At 42.4% G+C, this 13,879-nt stretch overlaps 1 protein-coding gene across 1 annotated transcript in view; it reads left to right on the top strand.

Moving 5' to 3' along the window:
- The window catches only part of idh2 (isocitrate dehydrogenase (NADP(+)) 2), a 45,030-nt gene extending 38,042 nt beyond the window's left edge, over positions 1–6,988 (top strand). The window contains exons 8-11 of the mRNA XM_072468721.1: positions 1,815–1,927; positions 2,750–2,847; positions 3,252–3,344; positions 6,638–6,988. Of these exons, the coding sequence (XP_072324822.1) occupies positions 1,815–1,927; positions 2,750–2,847; positions 3,252–3,344; positions 6,638–6,725 (392 nt within the window). The 3' untranslated portion in view covers positions 6,726–6,988. The remainder of the gene's footprint in view (positions 1–1,814; positions 1,928–2,749; positions 2,848–3,251; positions 3,345–6,637) is intronic.
- The last annotated feature ends 6,891 nt before the right edge of the window (positions 6,989–13,879 follow it).

Below are 13,879 nucleotides of genomic sequence, written 5' to 3'. Positions count from 1 at the left end.
AGTCAATGACAATGCTGAGCATGTGCTCACTTCATCCAGCATTGTGCATGTTTTTAAAAGACCGATCTTGGTGATGGGTTTTTCAGACGGCTAAAGTGACCCAAACCATTCAATCACTTGTTGTATGCTCTGGTATTTGACCAGGGGGCACAGTAAAAGATCCTTGGGGGCGGTGGTGAGGGAAGTGATCCTAATACAATTGAAACCCATATTAAATTTGAGTAACATACTTGGGTTTAAAATGAGGATCTTAGTCATTTGTGTGGGTATAAGTTTATTTGAGGGATGCGTTGCTAAGACTGGGTAAATGGAACAGTAGGAAAACAATTAGATCTTCAAAAATATTTCCATTAAACAAAAAACTTTGCAAGAAAAATCCATGTGTGGCTTACCAGGGAAGTGAGAATATTAAAAAAGGCTCATGTTAAGAATAATAGTAATCCTAAGGGTTGAGGGGTGGTTAATAACTAATGGTGACAAAATATTTGACAATGTGGGGAAATAAGTAGAATTGAGTAAACTATTCTGGAATATAGAAAGGGAAGTAGCTGAAGTAGACACTGATTCCTTTGAGTCAGGAGAAATGATCATCAACAGCAGAAACACTGACTTCAAGACCAATTACATATGAGATAGACAGTAACTAAAGGGCTAATAATGCAAAACTGGTCATCAGTGGAGTAAGTATCTTTGAGAAACCCAAGAGGCAAAAAGAAGACTAATCACACTGGGATCTGGTGGCTCAGACCCAACCTGAGGGGCAACTGCAGAAATTATTGATGCCCTGGTTCTGACTTTCAATATTCCCTAGATTCTAGAATGGTACCTGCCGGTTAGTTAGCAAATGTAATACTGCTATTCAAGAAAAGGAAGAGAAAACTAAACAAACAGGCCAGTGGGTTAATGGAAAGGAGGCTGAGAATGGGGAATGGCCACAAGGATTGGTGCTGAGGCCTGGCAGAGTATAAGATGGGGAAGTGAGAATCATACAGTACAGAAGAGGCCCTTCAGCCCATCAAGCCTGCAAAAAATGTTTTTATTAATCTCACCTTTCCAGCATTTGGCCATATCCTTGAATGTTGTAACATTCACTTTTTAGTGTGAAACTTTTAAATCTTGATGTTCATGAGTCTTCGATGTTCTTGCACATGAATCATAAAGTTGGTATGCAGATACAGGAAGCAATTAAGAAATCAAAAGACATATTGGCCATTTGTAGCTAAAGTGGATATCCTCTTTTAGAGGATTGGAGTACAAGAATAGTGAAGTGTTGCTACAATGTTATAGGGCTTTGAAGTACTGCACAATCTCCATTTATCATTCTCAGACATTTGCCTTGGAGGCAGTTGCTGGAATGACAGCATTGCCCAATGATAAAAGCTGAGAATATTGGGCCTATACTCGAATGAGGTCTGATCTCATTGAAACATCGAGATTCTGAAGTGGTTTGATAGGCTAGACTATCCCATGGCTGGGGAATATAGCCCAGGGCACAGGATAGTTTGATCATCCAGATTTTAGATGAGAAATTTACCCTGGTTTGAGCGTCTTTTGGGGAATTTGTTACCCAAGGATTGTAAATGCTCCATTTGATAAATTTGAGGTAGAGACAGATTTTTGGTCACTCTGAAATAGAGATGTGGGAATGGGCTGGAAGTGAAGGTGAGGTAGATAGCAATGATTGTGTTGAATGACTTGGGCATGAGGGACTGTGGTCAATTTATTATAAATATTTGTACATAGTACATAATGTTAGACCCTAAACAAATCTTGCTGGTCCCTTTTTATATGCTGTTCCTTTCTTTGTCCTCCAGGATTTGGCTCTCTTGGCTTGATGACTTCTGTTTTGGTTTGCCCTGATGGAAAGACTATCGAAGCAGAGGCAGCCCATGGCACAGTTACCCGCCACTACAGAGAACATCAGAAGGTAAGATTGAGACTGTTTACAGCTGACTAAGATTGATGGAGCTCATCAGTTTGAAGATTATTGGGGATTTTTTTTAGGTGGCAATCTGTAACTCTTGAATGTACTTATCAAATGATGTAATTGGGAATCCATGTCCAATTCTCAAAGGTTTGAGCAATCTAAAGTGCCTTACCAAAACCTTGCATTTTACTGCCATTTTGTCTGCAATGGAGCAGAGCTGTACAAAACTTTAGTACATGTTTCCTACCTTATAATTCTGCTCTTCTATCAGTCTTCCAATCAGAGCTTGTGATTTGTCGGTTTACAATATGAACTTTCATAACTGAAAGAGGAGCTAGTATTGTATTGTGGTGTTAAGAGGTGAAGAGAGAAATAGATCTCCAATTGGAGGGAGGACAGTTGCATGACTGCAAACATTTTTAGCTAGTCAAAGAATTAACTTGAATAGAATCTGAGTGGCTTGCTCGACCATTTCAGAGGGCAATTTAAGAGTCGGCTGTATTACTGTGAATCTGGAGTCCCATGTTGCCAGACCAAGTAAGGATGGCAGATTTTCTCCCTGAAGGACATTAATCAACCATGTGCAATTGGTCTCCATTGAGACTAGCTTTGCATTCCAGATTTATTGACCTTTGGATTACTAGTCTTGTGACATTACCACTACCACCATCGGTAAGTGGTTCCTTAAGATAATTTTAATGTTCAAGAGTTGCATCTCTGCATTCACTCGTCAAATTAAAATTTGAGTCTAAACTTGGCTTCGGTAAAGGAATGCTGCAGTAATCAATTGGTAGAAGTGAACTAATCCTCTGTATATTGCAGGGCAATCCTACCAGCACCAACCCCATCGCCAGTATTTTTGCTTGGACTCGAGGCCTTGAACACCGTGGAAAGTTGGATGGCAATCAAGACCTAATTAGGTAAAACAGGCAAATATGAGTTAATACTTTATGACAGAGCAGGTAAATAGTTGTGAATATTTTAAAATAGGATAAAATTTAAGCCACCCTGAACAATTGTCCTATGCCTTCCTTGGCTGGGTTTGGCCTGTTTCTCCAGGAATTATTGTACAAGTTACTGCACCTCTGCCTCTTCACAACCGAACATACAAGTTGAGGTTCGCTGTGTAATAATTTGTGGATGCGAATAACGAACATGTTTAGCCAGGAATACTGAAATTTGGGACTAATGATGTGATTCACTGTAGCACTTGTTTAATGATACTGTAGCACCCTTTTCATGACTACTGTCCTGGCAAGGTAACATCTTGTTAATCATTTAAAATGCTAGCTCAATGCACTATGTATTTTTCCTTTTTATAAAGGTTTGCTCAGATACTGGAACAGGTATGTGTTGAAACAGTTGAGAGTGGTACCATGACTAAGGATCTGGCTGGTTGTATCCATGGACTTAGTCAGTAAGTTATACTTTATATTTCTCATCTACTGAGCTTAAAAGAAACTAACTGTAAAATAAGCATCAAGTTATTCTGAGGTATGCAAGAAAGAACTCATTGATCTGCGGTTGTCATAATCCAAAAAATAATTCTCTACCTCCCAGAGGCATAGTCCTTTCTGGTGGTTAGACAGGACCCCTCTATAAAAGCCCCATTACAAAAGGTGGGAAAAGATGTCGCAAATCATCGTGAATGACTATGATTTAGTGGCCATTACTGAAACATGGTCAAAGGATGGTCACGACTGGGAGTTAAATATCCGAGGGTATCAAACTATTCAGAAGGACAGAGTGGATGGTAAGGGAGGTGGTGTAGCTCTGTTATTTAAGGATGACATCCGGGCAATAGTAAGGGATGACATCGGTGCTATGGAGGATAAGGTTGAATCCATTTGGGTGGAAATCAGGAATAGTAAGGCGAAAAGGTCACTGATAGGAGTAGTCTACAGGCCACCAAATAGTAACATTATGGTGAGGCAGGCAATAAACAAAGAAATAACAGATGCATGCAGAAATGGTACAGCAGTTATAATGGGGGATTTTAATCTACATGTCGATTGGTTTAACCAGGTCGGTCAAGGCAGCCTTGAGGAGGAGTTTACAGAATGTATCCGCGATAGTTTCCTATACATTATGTAATGGAACCTGAGGGAACAAGCGGTCCTAGATCTGGTCCTGTGTAATGAGACGGGATTGATTAATGATCTCATAGTTAGGGATCCTCTCGGAAGGAGCTATCATAATATGGTGGAATTTAAAATACAGATGGAGGGTGAGAAGGTAAAATCAAACACTAGTGTTTTGTGCTTAAACAAAGGAGATTACAATGGGATGAGAGAAGAACTAGCTAAGGTAGACTGGGAGCAAAGACTTTATGGTGAAACAGCAGAGGAACAGTGGAGAACCTTCCAAGCGATTTTTCAGTGCTCAGCAAAGGTTTATACCAACAAAAAGGAAGGACGGTAGAAAGAGGGAAAATCGACCGTGATTACTAAGGAAATAAGGGAGAGTATCAAATTGAAGGAAAAAGCATACAAAGTGGCAAAGATTAGTGGGAGACTAGAGGACTGGGAAATCTTTAGGGGGCAACAGAAAGCTACTAAAAAAAGCTATAAAGAAGAGTAAGATAGATTGAGAGTAAACTTGCTCAGAATATAAAAAGATAGTAAAAGTTTCTACAAATACATAAAACAAAAAAGAGTGGCTAAGGTAAATATTGGTCCTTCAGAGGATGAGAAGGGAGATTTAATAATGGGAGATGAGGAAATGGCTGAGGAACTGAACAGGTTTTTTGGGTCTGTCTTCACAGTGGAAGACCCAAATGCCAGTGACTGATAGAAATGAGGCTATGACGGGTGAGGACCTTGAGAGGATTATTATCACTAAGGAGGTCGTGATGGGCAAGCTAATGAGGCTAAAGGTAGACCAGTCTCCTGGCCCTGATGGAATGCATCCCAGAGTGCTAAAAGAGATAGCTAGGGAAATTGCAAATGCACTCGTGATAATTTACCAAAATTCACTAGACTCTGGGGTGGTCCCGGCGGATTGAAAATGAGCAAACGTGACACCACTGTTTAAAAAAAGGAGGTAGGCAGAAAGCGGGTAATTATAGGCCAGTGAGCTTAACTTCGGTAGTAGGGAAGATGCTGGAATCTATCAAAGGAAGAAATAGCGAAGCATCTGGATGGAAATTGTCCCATTGGGCAGACGCAGCATGGGTTCATAAAGGGCAGGTCGTGCCTAACTAATTCAGTGGAATTTCTTTGAGGACATTACCAGTGCGGTAGATAACGGGGAGCCAATCGATGTGCTATATCTGGATTTCCAGAAAGCCTTTGACAAGGTGCCACACAAGGTTGCTGCATAAGATAAAGATGAATGGCATGACGGGGAAAGTAGTAGCATGGATAGAGGATTGGTTAATTGGTCTGCAGAGGGATTTGGATAGGCTAAGTGAATGGGCTAGGTTCTGGCAGATGGAATACAATGTTGACAAATGTGAGGTTATCCATTTTGGTAGGAATAACAGCAAAAGGGATTATTATTTAAATGATAAAATATTAAAACATGCTGCTGTGCAGAGAGACCTGGGTGTGCTAGTGCATGAGTCGCAAAAAGTTGGTTTATAGGTGCAACAGGTGATTAAGAAGGCAAATGGAATGTTGTCCTTCATTGCTAGAGGGATGGAGTTTAAGACTAGGGAGGTTATACTGCAATTGTATAAGATGTCAGTGAGGCCACACCTGGAGCAGTGTGTTCAGTTTTGGTCTCCTTACTTGAGAAAGTACGTACAGGCACTGGAGGGTGTGCAGAGGGGATTCACTAGATTAATCCCAGAGCTGAAGGGGTTGGATTACGAGGAGAGGTTGAGTAGACTGGGACTGTACTTGTTGGAATTTAGAAGGATGAGGGGGGGGATCTTATAGAAACATATAAAATTATGAAGGAAATAGATAGGCTGGATGCAGGCAAAAGCAGAACTAGGGGGCATAGCCTCAAAATAAGGGGAAGTAGATATAGAACTGAGTTGAAGAGGAGGAACTTCACCCAAAGTGTTATGAATCTATGGAATCCCTTGACCAGTGAAGCAGTAGAGACTCCTTCATTAAATGTTTTTAAGATAAAGATAGTTTTTTGAAGAATAAAGGGATTAAGGGTTATGGTGTTTGAGCCGGAAAGTGGAGCTGAGTCCACAAAAGATCAGTCATGATCTAATTGAATGGCGGAGCAGGCTCAAGGGGCCAGATGGCCAACTCCTGCTCCTAGTTCTTATAAACTGGGCTGGAATGCACTTCCTCTGGGACTGTCTTGGGAGCTTCAGTTTTGAACCAGATTGAAATGGCATGTCCGAGCATTTGTATGGATGGGACGCTAAAGTGGAGGCCTGGGTTTAGGCTGGTATGGGGGTCAAGAAGTCTCAGAATACAGGGTGAAATGCTGATACCAAATGCATTGATGCTGGGCTGGGTAAGATTAGGCATTGTGGGAGCTTGCTGGCTCACTCACTGGTATAGCGGAGAGTGGGGAATAGTTATAATGGAACTGCATTGAAGTTATCTGGGTGGTGAAGGAAGGCTGCAAGCAGGGAATCAGTTGTCCAAAGATAAATGAACTATTTATTTTGATGGCAGAATCACGTGGTTAATACCAGACTGGCTCCTAGATTTTTTAAAACATGGTTTAATGGAGGGAACCATGTTTACTTTAACTCATGACTGTCTCCCTAATTTGGATATGTTCTACATTTTCCTTCAGTGTACGATTGAACGAGCACTATGTGAACACTACTGATTTCCTAGATGCCATAAAGAACAACTTGGATAAAGCCCTGGGCAAGAAGTAGATGGTTTTCATTTTACCTAATTTTTAACTTAAGACTAAGGTCACATCAGATGGAAGGAAAAAGCCTGTCGGTTTACTTATTTTTTTAAGTTTAAATTTATTAAGGATAAGATTTCCCAGGATGTCCTGGGAGGAAATTGTACAGAAAGCTTGGACTGATGCGGATTTTGTATTGTGAAACATTTCATTAAAATCTGTAATATATTTGTCACTAGGAATGAAGTTGGCATTAATTGACGAGCAATAAAAAAACCTTTTAATGTGTTCTTTCCCCTGTGTACTTCTTTCAATCATCCCAAAGTTTAAAAGGCTTCATGGCCAAGGAGGAATGGAATACAGTGTTTTGAGATAAACCAATATTTGACATGGAACCCTCCAGCTCGGGTACATAACCAATTGAAGTACACCGCTCCTCTCCCATGAAATGCCTGAACCAATCTGCATCTGTGAAACCTTTCTAGTTCCTGTTGGCTTCAAGAGCCAAATGTTCATTGTGGTTTGCCTGCTTGAGAACTAATCTTTGAACTTGGATGCAGATGAGAGTTGGCAACATAAAAACCACCTGTAAGAGTAAGGAGATGAGTAAGTAAGTTGGAATACCTAGGCTCAAAATATTGAACACCTTGATCTAAATGTTACTGTACTGAAAGCTCACTTGGATGTAAAAATGAGACCACAGACTGATCTGTTACATTTCAGTATTTTTCCTGATGGTATCTGTTAAGGAAGAGTTTGGGTATTCGCAGGAAGGTCTGAGTTTTTATTTGGTTGAATATTGGGTAATGGTCAATTCAAGCAACAACATTGCTCAATCATTGTTCTTATTCACCTTTCTAGGTGTCAGTTACTGGCACTGCAAAGTTATCCTTTACATATATCCTATTGAACCCCTCCTTTTGGAGATGTTTCCAGTCAGGGAGTCCAAAATTTGGTCATAACCTGGTCATAAATTAAATCCAGTGAGAACTTTTTTACCTAGCGGTTTGAGTATGGGAACCCTATTCACCTCAACCATTCCAATGTGGTAGCACGAGTGCTTTTAATGGAACGTTCAATGCATAATGAATAAAGGAATTACGTTGATGGGATGGGAGAAGGATCATTAGAAGCATGAACACTAAATTCTATGTCAACAAAGGCTGTAAAACTAATCGGATTGTTACTATACCAAACCATTAGCAGTGCCATTTTGTATCTGGTTTTGTTTCAAATAATAAAACCGTAGTTAAGCAGCGAATTTAGAAAGAAGATTTAAAATGAATATACTCCCTGGGTGGCTGAGAGATGCCTTGCAAATTGACCTTTACTTTTGGGAGTACTTAATTTAACACCACCTGCCTTCGGTTTTATTCTGGCTGTTGAAAATGAGCAGAGTAAACTGTCACTTCAAGATCTTGTGGGTAGGTATGTGGGGGAGGTTTCTGTAGTTAAGGAAGTGAATTCAACAGATGAAATTAAAAATTACTAGAAATAAACCAAGCTAGGACAAATGCAGCAAGGTTTGAAAAGCAAAAACACCAAAATAAAACGGGTTACTGTTTAAATACTGTTAAATTTTAAAAATTTAAAAATCGCTTATTGTCACAAGTAGGCTTCAATGAAGTTACTGTGAAAAGCCCCTCGTCACCACATTCCGGCACCTGTTCGGGGAGGCTGAAATGGGAATTGAACCGTGCTGCTGGCCAGCTTGGTCTGCTTTAAAAGCCAGCGATTTAGCCCAGTGTGCTAAACCAGCCCCTTAAGTCTTCCTATTTGTTTTAACATTGAGCTAGCTTCCTCATTTCTTCCTGATTAACCTTTTTAGTCATTCACTGCTCTTTATATTCAAAGGGGATGAGTGTCAGCCAAGGCAAATTTCAAATGGAAGGGGAAAAGTAGTCTCTATTGGCTGCATATCCATGCTGCTCATGTCACCGAGGGTTGGAGCTAAAATTAGACAGTCTCTGCTGTTGACGGTTCATATTGCACAAGGCAGTAATGGGCTGGAGCGTACAGGGGTGGGGACAGTCTTGTGGAATAAAATCAATTTTTCCAGAGTAAGTGCATCAGAGGAAAGCATCATGCCTTACTTTGTGCTTTTGATCGAACAGCCCAGCTTCAACATGTGCGCTGTGATTTTAACAGAAAATTGTCATTTTGGACACTATTAGCAGGGTGTTTCTTGATGGCTGTGTTGGCAAGATCACAGCATATATTTAACAGCACTGGGAGCTGGAAATGAGCCCCCACAAGCTCATCATTACTGGCTTCAGCAGCTTGCTTTTAACTGCTCTGTCACCACTCCCAGTCAACACAGGCTTAGCAGCGTGCAGGCCGGGACAGGATAAAGGCTATGGGTGCAGGAGATGCTGACAATGCGTGGCTCTGAGGCCAATACTGACCACAGTGGAATGCCTGCAGATCCAGGTCAGCGTATTGAAAGGTGGTGTCCAAGGTAAAGCTCAGTCTGAGGGCTCCACGTCATTCCCAGTCAATGAGGGACATGTCCTGTAAGCAGGTGGATATTGCCAAGGCACCCTAGAGCATAGCCCAGTTGCATCGCTGAGGGCATCAACTCCATGGTGCTGACAAGGTTGAGCATCCATGACTGGCACTTATTTAATATTTACACTATGTAAAGATGGCTTGAATGCCCTAAATCATCATCTCTTCCCCCTCCCCTAGTAGCAGGACGTCAAAGCATGAGGCAGTGGGGAAGGTAACACTGACAAAGGAGAGTACTTGCAGGCACAGAGATGGGTTGAAGTGTGTAAACTTCAACGCAAGAAGCATCAGGAATAAGGTGGGCGAACTAAGACTGGGGACTACGATGTGGTGGCCATCACAGAAACTTGGATAGAAGAGGGGCAGAAATGGTTGCTGGAGGTTCCTGGTTATAGATGTTTCAATAAGATTAGGGAGGAGGGTCGTAAGAGGTGGGCAGGGTTGCATTGTTAATTAGAGATAGTATAACAGCTGCCGAAAGGCAGTTCGAGAAAGATCTGCCTACTGAGGTAGTATGGGTTGAAGTCAGAAATAGGAAAGGAGCAGTCACCTTGTTGGGAGTTTTCTATAGGCCCCCCAATAGCAGCAGAGATGTGGAGGAACAGATTGGGAAATAGATTTTGGAAAGGTGCAGAAGTCACAGGGTAGTAGTCATGGGTGACTTCAACTTCCCAAATATTGAGTGGAAACGCTTTAGATCAAATAGTTTGGATGGGGTGGTGTTTGTGCAGTGTCCAGGAAGCTTTTCTAACACAGTATGTAGATTGTCCGACCAGAGGGGAGGCCATATTGGATTTGGTACTTGGTAATGAACCAGGGCAAGTGATAGATTTGTTAGTGGGGGAGCATTTGAGATAGTGACCACAATTCTGACTTTCACTTTAGTAATGGAGAGGTATAGGAGCGTGCAACAGGGCAAGGTTTACAATTGGGGGAAGGGTAAATACGATGCTGTCAGATCAGAACTGAAGTGCACAAGTTGGGAACATGGGCTGTCAGGGAAGGACACAATTGAAATTTGGAACTTGTTCAAGGAACAGATATTAGGTGTCCTTGATATATGTATGTCCCTGTCAGGCAGGGAAGAGATGGTCGAGTGGGGGAACCATGGTTGACGAGAGGTTGAATGTCTTAAGAGGAACGAGGATACTTGTGTAAGGCTGAGGAAACAAGGTTCAGACAGGGCACTGGAGGGATACAAGATAGCCAGGAGGGAACTGAAGAAAGGGATTAGGAGAGCTAAGAGAGGGCACAAAATCTTTGGCGGGTAGGATCAAGGAAAACCCCAAGGCCTTTTACACATGAGAGACTCGAGCGAGGGTAGGTCCGATCAAGGACAGTAGCGGGAGATTGTGTATCGAGTCTGAAGAGATAGGAGAGGTCTTGAACGAGTACTTTTCTTCAATATTTACGAATGAGAGGAGCCATATTGTTGGAGAGAACAGCGTGAAACAGACTGGTAAGCTCGGAGATACTTGTTAGGAAGGAAGATGTGTTGGGCATTTTGAAAAACTTGAGGATAGACAAATCCCCGGGCCTGACGAGATATATCCAAGGATTCTGTGGGAAGCAAGAGATGAAATTGCAGAGCCGTTGGCAATGATCTTTTCGTCCTCACTGTCAACAGGGGTGGTACTAGGAGATTGGAGAGTGGTAAATGTCGTGCCCCAGTTCAAAAAAGGAATAGGGATAACCCTGGGAATTACAGGCCAGTTAGTCGTTCTTCGGTGATAGGCAAAGTAATGGAAAGGGTACTGAGGGATAGGATTTCTGAGCATCTGGAAAGACACTGCTTGATTAGGGATAGTCAGCACGGATGTGAGGGGTAGGTCTTGCCTCAAGTCTTATTGAATTCTTTGAGGAGGTGACCAAGCACTTGGATGAAGGTAAAGCAGTGGATGTAGTGTACATGGATTTTAGTGAGGCATTTGATAAGGTTCCCCATGGTAGGCTTATGCAGAAAGTAAGGAGGCATAGGATAGTGGGAAATTTGGCCAGTTGGATAACGAACTGGCTAACCGATAAAAGTTTGAGTGGTGGTGGTGGATGGCAAATATTCAGCCTGAAGCCGTTACCAGTGGCGTACCGCAGAGATCTTGGTGTCTATGTTCATAGATCTTTGAAAATTGCCACTCAAGTGGATAGAGCTGTGCAGAAGGCCTATGGTGTGCTAGCGTTCATTAGCAGAGGGATTGAATTTAAGAGCCATGAAGTGATGATGCCAGCTGTACAAAACCTTGGTAAGGCCACATTTGGAGTACTTTGTGCAGTTCTGGTCACCTCATTTTAGGAAGGATGTGGAAGCTTTGGAAAAGGTGCAAAGGAGATTTACCAGGATGTTGCCTGGAATGGAGAGTAGGTCTTATGAAGGAAAGGTTGAGGGTGCTAGGCCTTTTCTCATTAGAACAGAGAAGGATGAGGGGCAACTTGATAGAGGTTTATAAGATTCTCTGGGGAATAGATAGACTTTTTCCCCTGGTGGAACAAACCATTACAAGGGGACATAATTTTAAGGTGAATGGTGGAAGATATGGGGGGGGGGGGGGGGGGGGATGTCAGAGATAGGTTCTTTACCCAGAGAGTAGTGGGGGCATGGAATGTACCGCCTGTGGAAGTAGGGACCTTCAAGTGGCTATTGGATAGATACATGGATTACGGTAGAATGATGGGGTGTAGATTTTGTTCTTAATCGACAAAAGTTCGGCACGGCATTCGTGGGCTGAAGGGCCTGTTTCTGCGCTGTATTTTTCTATGTTCTACGTTCTCAGTTCCCCGCAGCAGGATTGTGATTTGTGCTAGTATCACAACTTTAAAAAGTACTAAACAACTCCAGCGTGATTTCTCGCTGGACGGCCTGTTTATTCTCAGGAGGCCATTCCATTTGACTTCATTCTCACTACTGAGAGGGAAATTGCTGCAAATTTGGGCCAATGATATGCTCACCATATTTGGGCATGATCCAGAACTCACCATCGAGAGAGGGCAAGTTAGATAGTGTAGCCATCTGGGATGGCCACTTTCAGCATATAAAATGGACACTCTCAGAGCATACAGGGAAAAATGGACACTGCAAAGTAACAAGCAGGCAGAGCCTGAATGTACAGAACCAAAACTCTTGCCTATTTGCACATTGATGGCCCATCTCCAATGAACAAAGACTAGTGCTCAGATAGCCGATACCATCCCAGACCTTCCGGCGCCAATACCTCAGCAAGAAGAAACAAATAAAGCAAGGCCAACGGCCACTTAAGACACACCCAGCCATCAAGCCTCGCCATGTGTTCCCTCTCTTGGAATCGGCTCTTAACTGGAGAGACCTTTCCACCTGCACCACCAGAAGCAAGTAAGTTCAAGTTCAATGCTCGCTATCAGACGGAGCTATACTCCTACTTCTTCGAACCCATCAGATCCGAACAACGGCCACTGTTCCTCTGACCCAAGTGCGCACCTAAAGTTAGGTATTAGTGATAGACATAGTTTAGCCTGTAGTGTTATTGTGCATGAGTAAGTCATACTGTGTGCAAATAAAGTATCATTGACTTTGAACTAACTGGTGTATTGGCTCTTTGGTCGGTATTCGGTTGAACCTTGTGGCGCTATCAAGAGATACCTGGCGACTCTGAAAGCATATTGATAATTAAGATTAAGAAAGGCGACCTTATTAACCACCATATTTATAGCCACAAAAGAGAGCAACAATAGCAAACGGATTCGCTCCCACTGCAAATCTTGATTTTGGCCTTTCCCGCTATTTAACTGCCTGCCCAGATCCATTCCAGGCACTACGCAATGATTAAATTGCACCCGTGGTCTCTGAGTTAATGATGAAACGGTATTATTGCAAACCAGTGCTAGTTTTTTTTTTAAAAAGCTAGTGCTTTAACCATGTGGCGGGAGAAATTGAAGGGCAGTGAGACAGTTTCGATTATGGAGTTGAGGCACCACTAATGAGTCAGACAGGCTAATAATAATAATAGCTCGTCACAAGTAGGCTTCAAATGCAGTTACTGTGAAAAGCCCCTAGTCACCACATTCCGGCACCTGTTCGGGGAGGCCGGTACAGGAATTCAACCTGCGCTGCTGGCCTTGTTTTGTATTACAAGCCAGCCATTTAGCCCACTGTGCTAATCCAGCCCCCATTTCATATAGAGATAGGTAGCTGGAGGTTGTTTGGGGCGGGGTAACTATAATAATGAAATGGCCAAAATAGTCACTCAAAATTATGAACAGCAGCTCGAAGATCTAAATGAACCCCTCCAGATTACAGCGGAGAAGGCAGACTATGATTCTGTTAATAAGAGTACCAGGAGGCCATTCAAACCCTCGAGACAGTTCAGTAAAATCCTGGCTGATCGGTACCTCCCATACATTACTTGCCTTTAATCCATATGCCTTGATACTTTTACCTAATAAACATTTCTTCATCTTGGTTTAAAATTTCAATTGATCCTCAGCCACTGGAGAAGGGAATTTTAAATTTACACTACCCTGTGTGAAGTGATCTCTGATTACATTGGCACAGTCTCCTTACTGCCATCTCTTGGAACTGAAAGTGCACACAGGCCTCTCCGACACGCTGCAAGCTTGGGAGTGTAGCCTGACTTGGGCAGCAGAGAAAATTGCAGGGCGGGATTCTATGAACTATGAAAGTGTGTGTTGGGATTTACGATC

This window comes from Scyliorhinus torazame, chromosome 12 (assembly GCF_047496885.1).
Source record: "Scyliorhinus torazame isolate Kashiwa2021f chromosome 12, sScyTor2.1, whole genome shotgun sequence".
NCBI lineage: Eukaryota > Metazoa > Chordata > Chondrichthyes > Carcharhiniformes > Scyliorhinidae > Scyliorhinus > Scyliorhinus torazame.
Note: the sequence above shows the minus strand (reverse complement) of the source record. Positions and strands in the feature narration are given on the sequence as shown.